Source organism: Centroberyx gerrardi, chromosome 4 (assembly GCF_048128805.1).
Source record: "Centroberyx gerrardi isolate f3 chromosome 4, fCenGer3.hap1.cur.20231027, whole genome shotgun sequence".
NCBI lineage: Eukaryota > Metazoa > Chordata > Actinopteri > Beryciformes > Berycidae > Centroberyx > Centroberyx gerrardi.
Genome location: NC_136000.1, coordinates 22,768,170 through 22,791,621, shown reverse-complemented (window position 1 = coordinate 22,791,621; position 23,452 = coordinate 22,768,170). Strand labels below are relative to the sequence as shown.

General features: G+C 45.5%; 1 protein-coding gene across 1 annotated transcript in view; it reads right to left on the bottom strand.

The window, feature by feature from the left end:
• Positions 1 to 20,946, bottom strand: part of hipk2 (homeodomain interacting protein kinase 2) — a 69,068-nt gene extending 48,122 nt beyond the window's left edge. The window contains exons 1-2 of the mRNA XM_071900282.2: positions 20,634 to 20,946; positions 2,181 to 3,351 (exon numbers count right to left, since the gene is read on the bottom strand). Coding sequence (XP_071756383.1) covers positions 2,181 to 3,351; positions 20,634 to 20,652 — 1,190 coding nt within the window. The 5' untranslated portion in view covers positions 20,653 to 20,946. The remainder of the gene's footprint in view (positions 1 to 2,180; positions 3,352 to 20,633) is intronic.
• Between the last annotated feature and the right edge of the window lie 2,506 nt (positions 20,947 to 23,452).

Sequence of the window (23,452 nt, the reverse complement as noted above, 5' to 3'; positions counted from 1 at the left end):
ACTTTCTTTGTTGCTGAAATTGCATGCCATGTTAAGAAAGACACCCATACTACTTAGCTCTTATGAGCTCATTCTTTGAATGGATTGTAAAAGGCTCCTCGGTGCCTCTCTCCTTACTATCAGTCTTCATAGAGGAGAGCCGCAGCTTGTGACAGCATGACAGCCCGCACACTCACGCTCGCACACAAAAACGCACATGCACCAATAAAGCAAATGTTGACACACATATGCTTGTATGCAAGTATGCACGCAAGGCATTCAACAGCTTTCAAACAGGAAGCACCCAGACAAACACGCCCACACGTGCACACACACACACATGTGCACACACACACGCACGCGCCACGACTCCCACAGCTCAGACCGGGGACACCAAGTCCCAACTCCCTGGTCTAATTCCTGGTGGCTGATGGGTAATTCTCTGGTCAATGTCAGCCTTTTTTTCCCCTCCTCCTCTGCCAAGAGGAAATGAAGGGATGATCTCTCTCCTCTCCTCCACCCTTCACTCCCCCAGAAAACAAACAGGAACATTTTATGGCCTGCTTGTTGACCTACAGCCCAGGAGCAACAACAACACCGGCTACTCGTGGTGTTTACTTCAGGATGAGCTACTTAAACTGATAGGACAGAACAGCACTGCCAGTACTGTACAGTCCAATTCCCATACAGGGATCTTTATACTGTATAGGGTTAGGAGGAGGATGGGGAGAAGTGTTTTTAAAGTGCATTTAAATAAACACTGAAGTACAAACAAAGTAATATCTCTTTCAGATTTTATGATAGATGATGATTATTATTCCTAAGCTTAAAATTGTCTATGCTCTCATCAGTTACAATCAATTTACTTAAATTGTTTCCTCAAATTCTTGCCACCTACAGGTTTATAGGATCTTCCATGAAGCATGTTTAAAAAAAAAACAATGATAAACTGTAAAAACAACGGAGCAAAACCACAATCCTCTATCAACAGAATCTGCAACTACGCAAGGCTACAGAGCCATCGCCTGGCACGTGTGTATGTATGTGTGTGTGTGTGTGTGAGTGTGTGTGAGGGTGAGTGTGTATATGTGTGCACATGTGTGGTTCCATGCCTCACACACCTGTTCTTCCCCCAGCCCCAGCCCCAGCACCAGGCCCGAGCCCCAAACAAAGCGTCTCTCTGTGTGTATGTGAACACTGTTTGATTCCTCACACAGTTCCCCAACACTGAAACCTAAACACACTGTTTGCTGTGGGCGAAAAAGACTGTTTAAGAAGTACCGGGAGAAGAAAGGCCTTCCCAGAGAGTCATCTGGTTCTAATGCAGGGCCCGCTGGTGTGGATTACAGGGACATATTACAGGAGAACTCAGGCTGACCCCTCATCTCCATCCCGGGGGAAATGGGAGCCAGCCATGGCAATGGGGGGCTGGGGGTCCGGGGCCCTGGGGAGCTGGGGGGGGGGGGTGCACGGATAGAGGCCTACGGGCAGACTGCCGCCCCATGTGATTAGTGCCCTTCTTCAATGAGGGAGTTTCTCTGAGTTGTTTTCTAAAACCCTATATTGAAAAATAGAAAAAGAAAAAGAAAAACCTTCCTTCCCCTGAACCTCCCAGCGACACTAAAAAATGTCACTGTTGCAAATATTTCCCAGGTGCTGTCATGTCGTTACTGCAGCTTTAGCAGGTTGTGAGGCAACTAACCAGGCCTTCTTTAATCTTCAAAGCAACACCACAACATGCTTGTTTTATCATATTAAACACAATAAGCAGCTGGCTTCTCAGCAAGCCTTTGAGTTTTACTGCCCTATCCCACACTGGAAGGGGGTTAACTAAGGGGATACAAGCAAAAAGAAAAGACAGACTGGGAGTGGAAAGAGAGCGAGGACTTTAGCAGCTCATAAGACTGGCAGCAAATTTGAGCCTTTGGCCAAATAATCAGCTCAACTATGAAAACATTCCTATAAAAGCAGGGATAAATCAAACAAGATGCGGAAAGCACTATGATCATTCAAACAGTATGAGCAAGAACAAATTGAAGGAGAAAATAACTACCCTTCCTGACACATCTCTTTTTTTTGTGCCCTTTCATCGCTGTGGCTGCCATGTTACATTTCTAACACAAATGAGTATGTCAAAATTGTTGTGTATTCTATTCATTTAAAATAATAAAACAATTATTCTTTCAAATGGTTTCTCTTACCTGTAGTATCTGGACTGTAGATAAGTGGAGCAGACTGCCTTGGAGACATGGCTGGCTGAGCCAAAGTCAATGACTTTGACCCTGTAGGGCTGTCTGGACGGGTCCACCAGCATGATGTTCTCTGGCTTCAGGTCAGCATGGATCAGCCCCAGGCTCTTCAGCTTCATTAGGGCTGTGGCCACCTGCTGTAGCACGGGTCTGATGTATTTGAGGGGCAGAGGGCTGAACTTGTTCTGCTTGAGGAAGTCGTACAGGTTCTGCTCCAGCATCTCAAATACCAGGCACGTGTGGTTCTTGTGCTGGAAGCACTCGTAGGCCCTCACAAAGTTGTAGTCATCTGCACTCTCCGTGCTGAGACGCGCCAGGATGCTGACCTCGATCTGACCCTGCCGCGCGTACGACGGATGGTTTTTTAGGATCTTGATGGCCACAATCTCGTTGGTGCCCCGCTTCCAGCACTTCACCACCTGTCCAAAGGTTCCTCGCCCCAAGAACTCCAGCACTTCGTAGGTGTTGGTCATGGAGCAGAGTACCTCATGCTGCACCAGCTGGTAGTCCCCCTCGTTGTTGGAGCCGCTGTTCTTGGAAGTTGCCGTGGAGGTGGCGGTGGCCACCGTAGCCACCGTGGCCCCGCTGGCTGCTCCGTTCTGGATCATTGGCGGGCCGTGCTCCTCAATGATCTGCACGCTGCTGTTGTTGTCGAGCTCCTCACTCTTGCGCTTAAGCCCGCATCGCTGGTAGGTGTCTAGGAGACTGACCGTACTGCGGCGCGTCAGGTTGTGAACGCCAACCCCACCACCCACGCCGCCGCCGCCACCACCACCGCTGCCGTTGCTGCTGCTGCCTCCACCCCCGCTGCCCAGCAGAGACCCCACGGCCCCCGAAGTGCTGCTGGCTGAGGCAACCACAATGTGGCCCGCGCTGGCTGGGAAGATGAGCGCCTGCTCGTAGGGCAGGGTGGAGCTGGCTACCTGCAGGGAGCCGTTGATGCCCAGGGGCCCACTGGCGGCCGACACGTTCTTGCTGCTGTTGTGGCTGTAGACTTTGCTGTGCGTGCCGTACCCTGTCATATCCCAGTTACAACTCTGCTCCACCTTCAGTTTCTTCACGCTAAAGAAGGCACTTGACTGGAGAGTGTGAGGGGAAAACACTTGCACTTGCGAGGCCATACCTGTGACAAGAGGGGAACAGAGGGGAGGAGCAAAGAGGACAGGAGGGGAGAGAAAGTGAGAGGTTAGGAATTTGAGACAGTGTCTGAAACACGAGTGGTAGCCAGAAGCTTTAAATAAAGACAGCTTGGGTCAAGGCAGGTCATTCAAACACATAGGGTCTATGCTGATGCATCAGCGTCTTAACCTCTTCAACACTGTAACATAATAGGAAAGGAATAAGCATTAACTGACTGTCAAACCAGCATCTAGCATTGCTTTAGAGTTAGAGGGCAATTATTTTTGCCAGTAGTACTATAAGTTTTGTGTGCTTTTTTGTGTAAAGAAACTTCAGTTACTACAGCAGTAAAACTGCATTAATGGGTAATTTGAGAAAAATGGATTGGTTGTTTTGTAATTACAAAGTAATGAGGTTGATATATTGTTATATAACAAAGATGAAAGCCAGAATGTTTAGCAGAAAGATAAGCAGGTTTAGATTGAGTGCTTATGTGGACCACTGATGCATGCAGAGGAAATGCCATTTCCCGACTGTTCCCATCTGCAGCAATGTAAACAGGCTGACTGAATACTAAAAGAATACCCTTTCATGGGACGCTCCACAGAGACGTTAGAGCAATACAACACTGTACACAAAAATGGGCCCACAAAAAGTTGTGTGAGTCTCAAGGAATGATCGCAATTTCCTTCCCAACTAGACAACCCAGCCCCAGCACTTATTGGTGCACAATACTGACTTTAAGGAAGGATGTGGAAGAAATTTCATTCAACTAACTATGGAAACAACAGAGGGGCATTGAACTCCCTCTCAACCTCAGATCCTGAAGACAACAAAACAAAAGCAAAACTGCAGCAAGGCTGTGCTCTGAACTCCTGGGAACAAGTTGCCTCAGAATAAGCAAAGCTTCTCCAAGCAAACAACTGCCCAAAAATAGTCCCTTTCTTTATCTCTCTCTCAAACAGGCTTGTTTGTAGCACTGAAATTATTATTACAGCACAAGGCAGATTACATGAGACTTGCAGTAATGCTATGTTTAAACAGTTTCCAGTAAGCCCAAAATTAGTTTACTACTAACAAACTAAGAGCTTCCACCTGGCCATGCCAACACCCACACACACAATTAGGCCTGACTGTTGATCAACTGTTGCTCGATTCAAAGACTCCTGCAGTCCCTGTAAACACACAGACACTAACAAAACCCATGCATGCAAACAAGCCTTAAACTCAGACATTGTTTGCTGCTAGAAAAATTGCTGCTTTTGTGTGTTTAATGGACAACCTGAGAGCCGGTGTTTTGAGTTTTGATCCGTTCTAAGATAATGAGAGGACCGTTTTCCCCCTGGGCTGGAGGACTTCTATAAATGCGGGGTCTATTCTGCAGACAGAAAGCAGAGAGGAGGGGACATGCCTGGTCACTTTGTCATTATTAGCCCTTTGAGTGGTGATGATGATTAATTCAGTAGGAAGCTGGCAGCCCTCCACTGTACTTCGCTTCGCTTATTTTTTAACTCTCTTCTCACCTCTATCTCTCTCTCTCTTTTCTTTTTTCTTTCTCTCTGTCTCTCTCTTCCCTCCTGCCGGATGCCTCCCTCCTGGCCTTGCTTGGACTTACTAGTCATCTCCATGGTCATCTGGTCTTAGCCCTAATGCTGCAGGATTGGAGCTGTACTGCACATTAGAGGGCTGGCCATAAGCCTGGTGGCCGTTGAGGCTGCTTTAGCATAGCAATTCAGTGCTTCCCTTAGTGCTTAGATAAGCCTCAAGCATGATATTGGTAAACATACAGTATGTCCTCTGGATGGCCATTAAGATGTAGTAAATGTCTTGCCTTATACACCTGCCTGGTCAGTTCATGTCCAGTCTAGGTATGGCTGGTCCGGGGAGGTAATGAAGAACGTCCGCTGGGCTATTAGGGGCAAGGCTCTCTGCTAATCACATAAGCCCTGAAGGCCAGATGTCACTCCTTGGATTACCAATTCCTGTGCCTGGACTTTACGCTAAAAATAATTTGAATGATGGGTTGCGTCACGGGGCAGCGTCAACAGTGTATGACTGAGAGCCTGACAGGATAATCACAGGCACAGACTGATGGACAGAAAGATGGATGGATGGACACAGAGCTGGCCTGTTCCTCTTATGGAACATTCCAGCGTTACATATCTGGCAGCGTGATTATGGATAGCTCTGGTTTTTACAAGGCCAGAGCCTAAGCTAACTGCTCTTTCCATTAGCCATCATGCAAAATTCCTCCTCAACCCCGATGTTAGTCAGTCATTGACTCCTTGTCAGCTCTAACATTGTGGTCATGGAGTTCACTTGACCTAGCCTACATGGTGCAATGAACTGAAGGCCACAGGCTGTTCCCCTAAATTGGGAAAGACTGAGTACTGAAATAAAGCGCCTGAAAAAAAAAATGTTGTTTAGAAATGCATAGGAAACTCTTAGGAATTCATCCATGACTCGGTTAGGAAATTCTGTACAGCTGGTTTTGCCACACAGCTAAAGGCTGTAGAAAGAGCAACAGAGTTTTAAACCCTGTGGGGAACAAAGATAAGTAATTAAATGAACCAACAGTAAGAGGTCAAATGGTTGGAATGTTATCTCATGACAACATACACAGGCAACAATGTGACCAATTATACTTCATTGGAAAGCGACTCCAGTGCTCATGAATCATTCTTCACCCGAGCTGAAGTTCAAAAGTATTTATGATCTAGAGCCTGAACAACCAAACTCTCTATACTGTTGTCGGAAACAACACAGTGCAAAGGCATTCCCTTGAAAATGCCCTCTTGAAGTTTATTTGGATTTCTGAACTCCATGCCAGGCATAAAACTGTAAAGGTCCATTGTTTTACATTTACAATGTTGGAATGCCTTCAGTAGCCAAGGCTTTCCATTTAGCATACCTTAAGGAACACAGTGAGTCCCACACTCTGCAATTAAGCATACCAGAGAGGCATTTTCCACTGTTTGGAGGCAGCATGTTGAAATGGTAATAGTCAATGTTTTCAGAGAGATTACTTCTCTGTCAGGGGTTTGTTAATCTTCTTTTTGGGAGGATCAGACCCGTTCTGCATGCCACGCACGGGTGGGAGAGGGTCTGAAAGGGAGGGAGGGAAAAAACAAGGTGGAGAGAGGGGCAGCGAGTGGCCCTCACATTCTAGCCTGTGACCTGCTTCTGTTTGCTCTCTTTTATTAAACTCGTCATTTATTCTCCACGGACAACACGACAGAGTATTGATGAGGAACCCTTTAGATTCCACCAAACTTTCCAAATGGTCCTTGGTAATTACAAGTGATACTGGTCAAACCTCTTTTAATGCAAAATTTGGGTATTAGTGAAATCATCTGTGCCTGTCCCTGAAATGCTGAGCTTTACACCACGCACAATTTAAACATGCTTGTAACTTAAGGCTGAGATAAACAGAAATTTGATCTTCTTTCACTTTATATCCGTCTAATACTGTGAACTGAGTACTGCCTGTACATAAAATCAGCCCATGTGGTTAAATATATCCCATCAATCAATATCCAGAGTGTGACTGGTCCATGCTTTGCAGCATAATGGCTGAGCGGATAGACACCGAGCCCCCAGCTGTCACCTAGGAAACTATCCAGAGACAGTGGTCAGGTCTGTCTGGTGGCTGTCCCCCTGGCCTGCATGGATGTAACTCAACTGTTTCCTGTGGCATAATGGCTGCCAACACCGATGAAGCCGCTCCTGTCCGGAGACCCGAACACACTCACAGGAGGTCCGTCTGATGGCCCTCTCCCAAAACTGGGTCTGTTTGACTGGAGGGTGCGGGGGGGTGGGACAAATCGGCTAATGAAGTGACTTCTGACTGTCTAGACGAAGCATTATCTCACCCTCTGTTGCTGTGTGTGTGTGTGTGTGTGTGTAAGGCATTCCTTCCCATGCCTCCACCCTTTTCTAAACACTCCTCCACACCTCCACTCATTTATGCCAATATTATGATGTGTGCAAGGGCCTCATGAGCAACAGGCCCGCTGGTGGCAAAGCTGCAGCGGGGGCAGTGACAGACAGTCGGGGGTTGAACGCAGGAACGAACGCACCACTGAGGAGGAACATGCTGTCCCTACAGAGCAGGCACCCATGTCATTTAGTCCAGCCTTGTGTTCCTGCCTGCTTGCCTTCAGTGGGGGAGCTGGCCCTGTCTCTCTCTCTCTCTCTCTCTCTCTCTCTCTCACATCACCCGCGGCCACTATTGACCACCCTGTCCGCTTTTTTAGCTCTCTCATCTCTGCTTATTTATAGAATAATGCATCAAGCAGGGAGATACTGTCTCTCCGCCTCGCACACAAACGTGCAGGCTGCTGCTCTATCAGCCTTTATGCCCATCCCGACCACACTATTTGACCAGTTGCAATTGCCTCGCCATGTCTCTCAGCTCTCCTGCGAACACAAAAGAGGACAAACACCCATCCAGCATATGGACGGCCTATAAGGCAAATATGAATGCTGTTTGACAGGGCTTCTCAGCCCATAAATCAGCACCATGCCTGCTGCAAATGCGACACTCCCTACTCTCTGCCCTTCCTGGAAGCAAACTGCCTCAGATACAACATGCTGTGAGATAACATGTTCGGTCAGCACGTTCCAGAGCATGTGCATATACACAAGCACGCATACACACACACAGACACAAACACACAAGCAAGCACACGCATGTCCACATGTGGGTGCACATAGGAGCGCTGACACACATATGTAAACACACCTACACACATTCACACCAACTCATGTGAAACAAAGTTCAGAATCTCTTAACAACCTTAGTTTGTGCCTGAGCCATCACGACTTACTTACTTAACACACAGTTAAAGTTAAAGTTACAACACAAGCATTTCCAATCTAAACTAAAGCTGCAAACCCTAGCTCCCTGGGGCAACTGTGGCTAGATAAGCAGTCTGCTATTCACATGTTAAGTGTGGCCATAAAACGGCTGGTGTGAGAAAAACATTTGGCTTGTTTATACTGCCAGGTCAGCCTAACCAGGCGCTGAAGCAAGGCACAGGGTGGAGGAGAGGAGCGGGAGATGAGGAGGAGCAGGAGGAGGGGGAGGAAGAGGAGGGGTGGCAGAGTGACTCTGCTTGAGCTGGATTTCTTATTAATCAAATCACGAGTGGAGCGGGTGTACAAAGCACAGCACCCTACTTCCTCCCCACAGAGAGAGAGCAAGGGAAAGAAAGAAAGAAAGAAAGAAAGAAAGAAAGAAAGAAAGAAAGAAAGAACGAGGCCTGGTAATAAATGTCCCCGCTGCAACAGAAATAAAAGGTTGAATGTGGAACAAAAAGAAAGAAACTATTTGTTCTGTGAAGTCTTATGTGAGGCAATGCAGAACGAGGAGGGAGGGAGACAGAAAGGTGCCCACCACCCAGAAGCCAATGGCACCTGTTGCTCAAGGCTTGACCTCACTACCATTGAGATCTCTACTGTATCAAGCCGTGCTGCTTTGACTACAGTTGAAAGTTTCCATGTTGCACACACAGCGCAGGGCCATGCAGGGACACACACCTGATAAGCAGCCACTCTCCACAGCGCTTATCGTTCACACACAGTAAGAAACTAACAGCCCACTACACAGCACTTCCTCTCTGTCATTAGGATCAACAATGACAGCTGGACACTATATTATGAGGGGGTAAACATATGCAGGCGGGCCACAGAAACCCAACAAGGAAAACAATAGGGAAGGGGACTGCAATGTGGAAGAAAACACTGTAACACAATGACAAATTGATTTGACAGTGGATAATATGGTATGGATTTTGCTGTGGGCTTTACAGTGTGATACAGATTGGCCAATAGGAGCCATGAATAGCTATGAGGTTTTAGTGTGAATGTGAATGGCAGCCTTGTGCTGCAAGTTGAGCTTTTGAAAGGGCGATGCTTCGTGCTTCAGGAGTGAATGACAGAAGCCAATGATATGTAAACACACACACAAATACATGAATGCATTCACATAGAGACACAAAAGCATGCCACATACACACACACACACACACACAACACGCCAGGAAGCGGGTTCCCATCAGCTATCTATCAATAGTTCAGCCATTATTCACTCTAATGTTCAGTCAACAATGGGCCTAGAGCAGAATGAGTTTTGCAAAGGAACCTTTTGCAGATGGAGCCCTTAATTTTATTTCCAAGGGATCCAACATCTTCCTGGCCACGCAAATAAAATTATATTCCCAGACAAAAACAATCAACCGACAAATAGGAGAGACAGAACAAAACAAATGGATTAATTGAAAAAAAAAAATGAAAAAACAACAAAAAAACAAAAACAAATAGAAAACAAATAGATCCACCTTTCCATTATGTGTGACCCCTTCTTATTATATCTGGGTTGTCTGTGAGCAGACGAGCCAATAAAGTAAGATATTCCAAACAGGTATACAATTTCTGAGGTTCAGAATTCTATTAACCCCAGCTAATGTGATTATCATGTCCAAAGTGTTTAATGAGTTTAATTCTTATAGCATGAGCGCTATATAAAATTGATTCTGGAGCAGGCTATAGAGATGATACTCGTGTAAAGAGAGAGCGAGAGACAAAAAGAGGCAGAAAAAGAACTGAAGGCAAAGACTAGTAACGTCTTTTGAAGAGATGGCATCATCGCCCCTCCCTGCCACCCTGCCCTGTCCCATGGAACAGACTAAGCACTGGTTTTGGGTGTGCTCTCGAACTCGGGGATCCACACTGCTGCGTTAATATCAAACATACTGCTGGAACAAGGCTTGGCCTGGTCTGCACGCTCACCACCACCAAGGCTGCACACAACACTGGACTGGCAACTGTCTGACTGTCTGCATGTGCGTCTGCATCTGTATGCACGTGTTGGGTTGTAACTGTATACACACAGACATGCATCCATGCATTTTTCAGCTCTATGGCGAATTTGTGCATTCACAACTGTGCGTCATATGACTATTTGTGCTTCTTGTGACTCCCTTAACTACTTGTCAAAGCCGTAACATATTAGCTATGTGGAGACAATATGCATGAAACACCCCACTACCACCCCAACACACACACACACACGCACGCCCAGAGGGACCAATCAGATGCCCCACCCCTTCGCGGCCCGCTGGTGAACCCCGACCACAGAGGAACCAGTCCAACCTGACCAGGCACCCGGGGACCAATCACAGACGGGCAGGGCCACCACTTTCTGTGTTTTCAAAACACAGTTGTATTTCAACAGCAAACTGATAGCTTGGAACAGGGGGAAGAGAGGGATGAGTTTACAGGAATTTATATAAGCAGACGTGGACATAATGAAAAGATTTCACCGATTTCTTGCTCGTTTGTTTGCTTGTGCACAGTGGGCTCAAAAGACTGGCATTGTCATTACTAGACATTACGAGCTCTTGATGGGAGTTGCTTTCCAAGTTGTCAGCTTGAAACGGGGCTGGCACAGGGTGGGTTTGAATGATACGTTGAGACATATAGGGCGGTCAATGTGTTTGGTAATGATAAGTACTGGTGCTAGTGCGTGTAGCTTGAAGGAGAGAGAGAGAGAGAGAGAGAGAGAGAGAGAGAGAGACAGAGACACAGCAGCGGACTGGGGCCTTGGCTAGCATGCAGCTCCTATCCACCTCACATCAACAGCACATACACTTTATATCCCTCACATGTGGCCGGCCTCCTGCTCCCCTGTCTCCCCACTGCCCCACCTCCCTCTGCTCTTAGCTATCAAATACAAGTTAGGGACGGCCCATGCCTCCCCGGGCAACAGGAGAGTGTGATATTTCAGCGGGGTGTGTGAAGCTGCTGCTCAGGGCCTGTGAAGGCCACGGATCAGACTCATTTAGACTATAGACACCTTCTCTCCCTCTCAAATGCCTCAACATGTACGCCTGCCTTCATAGCACAGGTGACTCACTCATATGCACACCTATTAAATTATTTTAATCTCGTAATCTCTTTTTCTTCTCTCACTCCCGCGCTCCTTTTCTAGCACTATAGAGTCTCTCTCTCTCCTTCTGTTCTTTCACAAAGTAAGGAGGCCTGCCACACTATATGGTCAAAGAGCTTTTAGAAGATTATAGCACACGCACACACACACCCCACACACACACACACACACACACACACACACATGTGCTCAACATACCAATTTAGCAAGGCATATGTGTCCTTAATCCAACTGACAGTGTGTCGTAAACATAGCTGTTGAGTCCTTCTGGCCACAGAGCTGAGGTAATAAATATGGCCAGCCAACTCAGCCCTCTCTGTCTGATTCAGCGTGAACATCATGGCTTTAGCCGATTATATTTACAGTGTCCTCACAGTCACAAATAACAGCCAAAACCAGGCAGGGAATGGCTACTCTGACCATCAGTGTTTAACACCCACACTGCGAGTGGCTGTGTATAGGAAGTGCCTTTCGCCACGCTTGAATGGGCTCGCATGACACGTAAACACCCTCAGAAGGAGAATAAGAAGAGTTATGTGTTGTGAAATTATATATAACAAACTTACAGTATGCTTTGTAAAGCATATGAAAGCAGAAAAAAGCATTGCACACTAAATCCATATGCATAGTGTGAGTGTTTTGGTGGAAGTGGAAAAGATAGGGAAGAGGAAGCTAGAAAATAATAATTCTTACTGTAAGGTTGTTTATGAATGGATGAATGAAGCAGGGAAATGTGCCTACTAGCCTGGCAGAGGTTTTGATTTTTGTTTTTTGGTTGTTTTTTTTGTCCAGGCTAATAAAAAGTTACGAGGAATTTAATGAGGTTAAATGGTGAAGGTATTGAGATGGATGCCAATAACGCCGCCATGCTTGCGCCTAAAGTCCCTCAGTTTCATGTTTATGAATGCAGAACCCAGACTCGCACGCCGCCTCCATCTCTCAGAGATCTAATGAGGTAAAAACAACTGGCCCGGCCCGGACGGCTCCGGAGCGGCGGAGGAAGGAGGACAGGTCCTCATAGCTAAAGGTCAGCTTTTGGCCTTTTTCTGGGCCAGCTTCTCTGAAAGTGAAGGAAGGGTGGGAACGTGTTTATATGTGTGTGTGTGTGTGTGTGTGCGCGTGTGTGTGTGTGTGTGTGCAGCTGCTGGGCTCCGTCAGGGGAGCAGAGGAGAGCGGCGCCTGGCTGGAGCGCACTGATCCTAGATGTAAGAAGGAGACAGGTTGGAGGAGACGAGGGGCGAGATCTACAACCCCCAACGCCCCGCTACCCTCACCACTACCACCTAAATCCCTCTTAGACCAATGGCTCCCCTCCCCACCCGCCACCAAACCCCCACCCACCCCCCTGACCTCTGGCAGTGCCCCTGAGGCCCATGGGCCCCCAGCTCTTCTGGGGAAGAGGGTATTCATCTATCCAACCCCGCTCCCCTCCCTCGATCTCTCCCTTTCTTTTTCTCTCTCTGTCACTCCCTATCTCTCTCTGCCATTCTCCCTCTCGCTCCCTGTCTCTCAGGCTGAATGGAAGGGTCAGTTCAAAAGGCTGCCAGGCAGAGCTGCTGGTTAGCCATGATGTGCCTGAGGCTTTGAAGTGAGGAGTGGTTGTAAAGGGCGCAAGGCCTGTTTTCTATGTAGCAACACAGAGCACAGGGGCCCAGAAATATGAATAGTCAACTGCTATTGCCATCCAAATCCTCATTTCCATTACAGCAGAGCGTATGGAACTAGTAGCAAATGGAAGACACCAACATCTACGGGATCTTAGCATGACCTTCACGTTTCTTGCTGAATGTTGTGTGGTTACGTTTTCCCATGACTGAAAGGTCGCACGTTTAATCTTTATTAGAATAAGTCATGTTTTAATGGAGAGTGTTGGAGCAACCTTTCCTGCTGGAATTTTTAAAGTTTCCGGCTGTTTGAGCACAAAAGCGCTTGTGATTACAATTAACTTGCTCTGAATCTTTCAGGAAAAAAGAATGGGAATAAAACCATTTCTGGAACCTTAATGTTACATTATTTTTTTAATATGAAAGCTCACATGGAGATGAAATAACAAGCAAATTCATTTGCTTATGTTGCAACTGAAAGTTACTAAACAGAGATGTTCATGCAGCAGCCGTGGGGAAATGTTTCTGTCTGTTAGGACATTCAGTCTCAGGGTTTTCTCATGTCAGGAATGGAGAGGAATTGGAGCCACGGGATTGTCTCGTTGAATCGATGACTTCTTATCATCCTTCCCTCTCTACAGTATCCCTAAAAGCTCATAAAAGCTAATAACTGTTCAGTTTTCAGCAGTGAGGGTGGGCGCAAGTATAAACAGCACTGGGGAGATGGAGCCGGAACATAGACCACTTCCCAAGTCAGGGAATCAGGCGAAGAGTGGTCTGATCCGTAAACTGCAGAGTAAAGATAAAATGTGCAGGATTTTCTCTACATGTGTGAATATCAAATAGCTGCAGAGAGACTATTTTACTGCATCTCATAGCTCTAAATCTTATACCGCCTGTGATCTGCTTTCTATCAGCATATTTCGTCACTTCCCCCTCCTGCTGCTTTTGATACGTAACCACCAGCCCACCGTCTACTGAAACTGAATTTACAAGGAATCAAGGACTCCCAAGAGGATCCCCCAACTGAACCAAATTAAAGCACAAAGGATGTCATTCGTTAGGGAGGGGCCACCATTTGTAACAGTGACAGTCGCATTTTATTTTCCTTTTTGGCTAGCATCGGTATGTGTCATCACAACTACTTTCACAGTCGTGTAATAACAAGAAACACGCGGCGCGTTCAAAGCAAGACGACGAGAGATAGAGGGGGGGGAGAAAGAGTGCATGAGAAGCAGAGAAAGGCCGAGCGAGTGTGCGAGCGACAATATGGGAGCAAATATTGCACAAAAAGAGAGCGGAGGGAGAGGAGAAGGGCTAAAGCTGCTCATTTCCATGCCTGTTGACTCTTTTGACTGTCCCGGTCCCTGTCTAATGCTGTCTCCTTTCTCTGCTCTGTGCCTCTCGCCTCCTGGCTCCGGACAGAAATGGGCTTGAGCGCTCGTCTGAGCTTTGAAGTCCTTTGGTTATCAGCCAAGCGTAGCGCTGTACCTGCAGCCATCTGTGAAGGGGCCGCCAGCAGCCGGCCGACGCTCCGCTTCCCTTCCATGACCGAGAGGGGCCGGAGCCAGGACTGGTGATGGGGCTGGCACCGGCCACCGGGTCTGCACCGCCTGGCTGTACAAGGTGAAGCCCATAGCTGTCTGCGCTGATGTATCTGAGAGCGTATATCCCCCGAAACACTCAACCCCTAACCTCAATCCCCTACACTTACAGGGTAATTCAGTCCTTCTCCACTCATTTCAATATCTGTCTGTAAACAGCGGCCCCCCTCAATCTCTCTCTCTCTCTCTCTGTCTCTCTCTCTCGCTCTCTCTGTCTCTCTCTCCCTCTTATTCCCGCTCTCTCCCGCCTGCTCTTTCCCTCGGAAGACGCAGAAAAATGTGGAGGATATGAAAGGCTTGATTAAAAACTGCAAACCATTTTTCACTCTGAAAGGCTTCATAGAATATGAAGAGATGGTTAGGATGTTTTTTTTCTTTTCTTTTTCTTTTTTTTTTATGAACCAGCTGCGAGTGAACTATCTGGGGTAGTTACAGTAACCCTTTCAACTGTAGTACCTTACATCAACTGTTGTCTTTGCAGCACATTAGGGGCTTTGTTCAACTCTTTTAGTAGCTCCATGTTTGTATGCGTAATGTGACATGTCAAGCTGAAAGGCCAAATGAGGCAGTGATAAATACAGGGAGCCAGCGCTGTTGTTCTCTTCCAGAGAGTGCCATGTCAAATGGACTGGTATGGGGGACATTATCGCAAACAATAGGATTAAGGCCATGGACAATGTGCACCAAAAAACAGGCTGCTGGTTTGGTATGGGGGTTAGTGATGGGACAAGGCAATAAGATGGGCTGGGGGGCCGGGGCGGGAGGTAGCGGGGCTTCAGGGTGGGGAGTGGTGGGGGGTGGCTGAGGGGTTTTTGGGTGGGGGTCTTGATTACCAGAACAAAAAAAAAAGCTACAGTGGCCAGACCTCACAGTCCAGCCTCCTCCATTCACCCCCAGCAATTACACGCACACATACATGGGGCTTCCAATCTGGCCATCAGGCTGTCGCAACCGTGTCACATGGGCACCGTGCGTGCCGCTGACCAATGGCCTCTCGGCTTATCAACAACCAGAGGAGGGTGGAGCGACAGATAAGAGATAGATGGAGGGGAGAGAAACGCAGGGTGGTGGTGGTGGTGGTGGGGGGTCATGGGCAGATGATGAGAGACTGCGGAGTGAGCGTGCAATATAAGGCATGTGAGGAAAATGCAGATCAAACCCACGCTGCAGTGTGAAATAGCACTCGCGTATAAAAGATAAATGCATAAAAAGTGCCCTTTATGCTCTAGGAATCCCTGTGTAATTATTGCTTAACAGGTCCAAGTTAACAAAAGCCCTTATTCACTCTGCGCTCTATTAAGGAGCAGTAAAACGCTAACCTTTGTTTGAACCTCTGCTCTCATAGCAGATCCAAGAAATGTATATCTCACATGGTACAGAGTCTCTCTGTATCTTTCCTTTTAATGGACACTACTGACACTCTTCGACTAGAGCTTATTACACTTGGACTTTTAGTTTATTCACATTAAAGAGGGACAGTCATCCAGTAGTTTGCTATTTTTCCTCACATTTTACATAACAAGGAGGATACATTTAAGGTAAAGTGCCACCCCATCAGCCATCATCTAATTGAAAATGCCTTATATCCATTTAAAACAAATATTGTGGATCTTGTCTGTGAAAGTGTTATTATTTTGTAAACCAAGGTCTTAAGTTAATAAATTGTCCTATAAAATGTTGTGCTATCAATCATTTTTTACGAGTAAATGTCAATATCTCATTTTGCAGCAAAATTCCTTCACATTCCTAAACAGGTGTTCTTTTTTATATATCAGCCCAGTAACTAAAGCAACTGTAAGTTGACTATAGCACTATTTTCCTCCCTAACAGGGTTTGGAGTCCATATTTCTGCTAGTCAGAGCCAGAGGCAGCTGTTCCACACAAGCTGACACCAAACACAGTGTGAAACAACAGTGCAGGGAAAAAAAAGGCCTTCACACATGCATGACAACCAACACGGAAATGCCTTGTGTAAGCAGTCAACAGGGTTGAGGCTCCATCCTATCCAGTCTCCCTCTTCCCCTTCGATAAAAACTAACTAATGTCAGCAACTGATGGTGCCTCTCGCTTCAAGGACCTCGGAGTGCTGCTTTCAGAGTTGTTTCTACTGAGAGAGGTCTGAAACATATGGCAGAAGCGCTAAAACAGGAGGCTTACTGACTGAGGAGAAAATGAGAATTGCAAAATCCCCTTGCATCTCAATTGAATTTCTTCCACGCAACAGAGCTAGAAGAATGATGTGCTCAAGTACTGAAGGCAGTTTTACTCAAGAGAAATTTGTTGAAAAGAGTATAAGAAGAGGTGAGCCTGTATAAATAACCAGTACCATTCTGCTCAAATTCAAGGCTGGGCCTCCTGTGTCAGACTGGCCTCTGCTAACCTGTCATTTCAGTTCAGTCTGAAGCTCCCCTCCCTCCCCCCATCTGTTTCCAAAGCCCTCAGATCACACCTGTGAACTATTTCAGCACATCAGAGAGCTCACATATTCCCCTGTCTTCAACAGAGAACTAATGTGTGCACGCACGCACGCACCCGCACACACGTGCGCGCGCACACACACACACACACACACACACACACACCTCATCTCACATAAAGCTCACATTCTGTCTCCCTCCAAAGCCTCAGCTTCTTCTACTAAATGCTTCAACAAATCAATACCACAAAGAATCCCTGAACACTGGATTTCGTTTCCCATTCAGAAAGGAAACTTTGAATAATGCAAAAGTGATGCTTGTAAAGACAGCTTATCCATTTTCATAACCCTTTCCGAGCAAACCACCCTCCAAACAAGTCATAAGGTGATATACCAGGTCAACAAACAGATCAAAATGCCGTAGAGTGAAAGTGAAAGCCAGAGATGAACGTTCACAACAACACATGCAAGGGCCGAGAAGGTGATGACTGTTCTTTCCTACACGCTATTTAACCATCACTCTTACAAGCTATTTAACTATCCTCCCCCCCTCTCTCTATCTCTCCCTCCACTGTGGACAGTGAAGAGCTAAACACACACCACCCTGCTTGTCATAACAGCCAGGAAGAGGAAGCCTCCTTGGTCCCCCCCTGTCTCTGCCATGGGGTGTGGCCCCGCCGCGGCCCCCGAAAGCCCCCGGGGTTCTTCCTGCAATTCTAATCAAAGTTTAAAAAGCGGCGACCTTGGACTCTAAGCCCGGGCCGCGGCCTATAAGGAAGATATCAATCAACCCGCTCCAAACAAGCATGAGGGGAGGAGGGAAAGAGGGCAGTTTCTGAGAAAGTCTCTCTCTCTCTCTCTCTCTCTCTCTCTCTCTCTCTCTCTGTCTTGTTCTGTGTTTTCCTCTGTCCTCATACATTGCAGCCAGGGGAGTAACTTCCCCTCAGCAAGGGCAGGGAGCATTCCCCATGCCCGGCGCTCCCTCTGTAAGAAAACCACAAAGCAATTCAAAGTCACATTAACACATAATGGCTGTGTGGATGGATATAACATCAATCTGCCTTTGCTGCTGCAGTCCCTGTCACCACCATCACCATCATCATCAGCCTCTGAGTCATTCTCTGTCCATTTTTCCAGGCGGGCGCTGAATGAATGCTCTCTGGAATATTGGTTGACCTGTGAGAGACAGATCTGCAAATGAAGTCGCCTGGTGCCCGGCTCTGCGGCTGTCTGATTCTCTCACACGCCCTCCCTCCGAATGGCTGAGGGCACATGTGTACGGATGCATATACAGATATAGTCGTATGCACATGCATGAGCACACAAACACACACTTCCCAGGCAGGCAGGCAGGCAGGCGGGCAGGCAGGCAGGCGGGCAGGCAGGCAGCAGGGTTTGGCTGTGTCTGAATATTAGCTTTTCCACAGCTGGGGGCTGCTGGACCTGCTCCGTTCATCAGACATCCATCAAGGTGTCAGTTTGGGTTATGAGACCGGGCTCCCAGGGTGATCAGACCACTACCCTGCCTGCCAGCAGGCCCGCCTGATGGCCTTCTGTCTGGGCCAAGAAGGACCAAAGGCAAACACACAAAAAAAACACAAGGCATAACCAACAGGAACACGGACACACATTCACACAAGCAGCAGCGTTACCACTAAAAAACCAATAACATCTGCAACCGTTCCCTAAAGGATGCTGGAAATCTCTGTCAAGAACCGCAGAACCCCGTTGACCCAACATTCTAATGAACGATTAGAAATGTCGGATCACAAAACCGAAGCCATGTCTGCTTCAAACTGTTCATCCTCAATAAGCTGCACTCCAAACTAAGGAGGAAGTAGTTAATCATACAGGTTTAAGTTATTAGTTGCCCTGTAGCCAAGAGTGAGCCATCAACATAATAGCCGGTCTCATTCTATGTGAAGGGCCCCCCAAACCTATTTTCCACTGGAGACTTTGGTCATTTCCATGACTGTTCTACATAACAGCCCTCTCCACCACTGAGGAGGACAGGCAAGGTAATTAATTCCCCCTGCCGCCTCTTTCTCTTCCCTTCTCCTCCTCTCCATGGTGAAGGGAAAGGCCAGGGAATGTAATTTACACTAATTACCTTTTGCATAGGCGTCTCATTTCAACTTTCCTTTTCATGTTGAAATGCTGGAGTCTCGGGCTGTGCGTCTATGCCTCACCACCCCTAATGAAAAATCACTATAATATTCCTATAGGAACTTATAGTGCGTCTATGGTACTCAGCATAGGTGCTTGATAAGAGGTTCATGGCAACCTTATCGTACTGTATCTCCAATTCTATCACTATAATATAACCAAAATATTCCTACTGGAGTTTTCCAGTGATATCTTGCATAGTATCCTCCTAAAATGTATCGTGGGATTACTTACAAATAGTTCTTTTTCATAAGGGTAATTTTGGATTTGTTGCAAAAAATTGGGTTCCTTTTCATACCAGCAGAGGGACTATAGAGTAGACAAGGACATATTAAACATGAGGCTGCTCAAAAACAAATACTGGAAACATAAAGGGCAATCAATTGGTTTGTCCCACCTTTCACTTTGCACATTGGTCAGTATGTCAACCCACTGTCTCCTCTATGATTACCGGGAAAGCATACCATTAATACTATAATGGGTTATCCTATTATATGTCAAAAGAGCATCTCTACAGGCTACAGTAGCCTAGTTGTGAAGGATGCAGCTGAATTAAATCAAATTAAAAAACAACATCGCACCGCTGTATTCATTTTTTCCGGAATATCACTGCTTATCACACCATTTAACCTATCTGTATTATTAATTGTATTATAACTGAAGCATCCCAGACACCGATAATACCCGGACTGATGGCCCGCTTGCATTGTTTTAAATCATATACCTTGACCGCCAGTGCAACAACATTGCAATGCAAACATATGGGTTATGTTTGAATTAGTCTCTCGGAGTGCAATGTCTTTATTACGGCAAAGAATTTAGAGAAACACGCTGGGTATCATTCTCACAATTGGATTAGTCACAGCCATAATGCTGCAGCAACAGCGGACAGGCAGCGTGTAAGCTTGCCTTTGGTTTTCGGAATACAAATAAACATTTTGAATAAATACATCCAGGCGGTGAAACGTCTGAAGTCAGTCACTTTCAAAATTGATATTAAATAGTGGGCGATGAAAAAGAGAGAGAGACTGGATACAGGCTAGACTCGGTCGCGATCAGTCTCCCCTTCTTTCATTCCTCCCTCTCATTCTTCAACTAGATCAATTGCTCTTATTTCTACCAGGAACAAACAGCAGGACAAAACATAACATTTCCAGCTGTCTTTACACATGTAGGCTACATTGCACGTAGTCTCTGACTTTATCCATGTGTGTTTGCAGCCTTATATTGCAAACATCAGGGGTATTTTGACGGACGCAGCTCAGACTGACACCACAATTTGACTGAGCATTCACAATTATTCTTTAGTTGTAGCGAACAGCACTAGAATAAAAAGCTGCTGAGGTTTGATAGGAATAGTCTTGTCGAATGCTAAAAAAACTGTAATGTAAATATCTTTTGTATAATTTGACACAAAGGGGAGAGGGTGCAACGCATCTTCCTCTCTCTTCCCTCTGTATCAGCCGCAATTCATTTGTATCACATTGATATAGTAAATGACTGATCCCCGCACATAAAACCCGGCAGGTTTCCAAAACGTCTTACCTTCGTATACAGGGGCCATCGGTGCAAGGATTTCTGTTATTCATGGCAAAAAATAAAGCGAGATTTCTGTTCAAAACTCAATAAAAATCTGCCATCTTGAACCACTGATGAGAGAGTCGCCGCGGTCTCCTGCATTACTGGCCCAGTTCATTAGTGAGAAAAATGATCATAATTCATATCCAGGCTTTTTTAAACTTCGGGTCCGATCCGAGGAAAACGACAGAGGAGAGGCTCTGCAATTAAAATCCCGACTATGGTGAATTGTTTGAGGCTCAGATGATGAGCCAAATTGACAGGTTTACTTCAGCTATTGTGCGACATGTCTGTGGAGTGAGGAGTCTCTGCAAAAGTTGCAGTGGTCAGAGCGCAGCGAGTTTGGTGTACAGTGTGGGAGTCGATTGACGATGGCGTCGATCGCGTTCAATGGGGAGAATGCATCACTCTGAACCCCCCAATAAATAACAATAACAACAACAACAACAATAATAAAATAATAATAGCAATAATAGGAGAAAACAGCTTAAATGTATAGGCTATAAAATGTTTGCATTTTTAATAGTCGACAAACAGATAATAAACTAGTTTAAAATAGCAGAATTGTAACCACCCGAATGGAAAAATCTCTATACCAGGCTGCTCTTAGAATATTCCTATACGGATTTATAGCATGTCTGTGTCGCTCAATAGTCAGTTTATAGTGGCCTTGTCATAGTTCACTATATTTTTTGTTTTATTTAGTGTCACTATAATATTCATATTATGACTTATGGTTTGACGGTGATATGTGTCTAGTAAAAATGTATAATAGGATCAGAATAATTCATCTTCCTGAGGGCGGTTATAGAATTCTTACAGCCTGATCATTAATAATCAAATGGACAAATCAAGTCAGACGGCTCAGTAACGTTGTGGGTCGCCGTATTAGGTCAATACCCTACTCTATTAGGTGGACATGTGACATTTGAGGCACGCTACATTGTCGTCAACCGGCCGTGGACGTGATGATCAAATGTGTGTTTTCTTTTCAGGCAGTGCAAAGTGCATATAGGTTGGATGATTCTGTGTGCGTTTGGTCACGCCTGCATGAAGCGCTCCTACAGTACAGTATGACGACATGAGATTTTCACAGAATGAACTGGAGCGGAATCGGATTACATAGGCTCACACAAATGTGAGTAATCTGTCATTTACCAGCGACCTTAAAATGCACCCGCAGCAATATGTGCTCCAACCACTAAATGAAACATTTCGTTGCACAGAGATGTGGGTGCGTTTTGATTCACTGTTGTATTAGAAGGGAGTAATTTAACAGGCTATAAGAAAAAAGAAAAAGAACAGCACTAATCCTATAATAGCCTATATTTTAGAAGGATACTGTACAAATATCACAGCAAAACTAAAAGTCACTGTAGGAGTGATATGGTCCTACCATAAGTGAAAATACCACAAAGAACCATAAGGTCACTATTATTTCACTATTGAAGTCCCTGTAGGAATACCATATAATGATTTTTCGTTTTGGTGGATTAAAAATAAAGATCATTCAGCTTCTGTTGGCCCAACTGATGCACAGACATTTTCAGTGGACATAGATGCTCTAAGCTATACCAAATAAGCAGGGCTGTAATGAGTAAAACAATTATTTACCCAGTGCAAGAATGTCACAAGGCCTACAGCCTGTAAACAGTATAGCTCCGGACCACTGTCCATCTAAGTAGTCATATAAGCAGGACGGGCGCAAAACTAGATCTTAGAGGCCCACGGGGTCTATAGACCTATTTGTTTAGCATCAAAACATCAGATAAGCCTAATGCAAAATTACCATCAGAGCTAATTAGTTTGTTTGCTTCCCTAACAAAAATCATGTAATCATCTCATGTAATATTCCTATAAGGTCATATATAGTAGGCCTATCCATATAAATATATAGCATCCTGCTGAAATTAATTATATGATTACTACAGGTTTTTTTTTCCATGTGTTTATAGCAACAGCATCAATGTATCAATGTTCTCTAATTGTCCTTGAAATAATTCACTTCAGTCTGAAATTGTTTGATCATGCCATTCACGCATACCAACATCAACCCAGCTACTGAGTTTATTTTATTAAATAAACGAATGAAACGTTGTTCATTTTTTCTCCTAGTTGCATATAGCATTGACCTATCATATCTACAGATATCTACTGTAAATTGCATTAGTGCTATAGAGAATAAAGAATACCAGATTATAGTTGTGACTCGTGGTGGACCTAGAAGTTCCAGTCAGTAATACTGACGCACACATGTAGTCCAGTGCACGGAGAACTACATAACGTAATGAAACAAGACGTAGCAGATTGTCGGTCAAAGCGGTATGAACGGGAGGTTGCCTTCAAAATAAAAGCATAAAACTTGTAATTTGAGGAAAAAATACTAATACATAGCCTATGCACGCCTATTGGGGTCTCTACTGAATAAGGAACAATAAAAATCGCATGAAAAGTACAGATCACTACACATTCATCCTCAAATATATTTGTATTCTCACGTCGGTACTTTCCTTTTCTCAAAAACGGTACAAAAATCGTTTGCAACAAACGTTTGTCAACAAGGGTTATATTTTGAAAAATAAAAACCGGATGTTCTATTTTTACCGCTTATATTGTCTGGCTTGACACTGGTGAACATCACTGTGAGCATCAAGTGACAAGGTAAGGATGTATTGATAGATGGGTGACAGTATAAAAGTGTGTTTTTACTCTGTACCTTGTTACAACCTGCACTTTCCTCTGCCTGACATTGATAACATGAATATGTTTTGTTTTCAGAATACGTG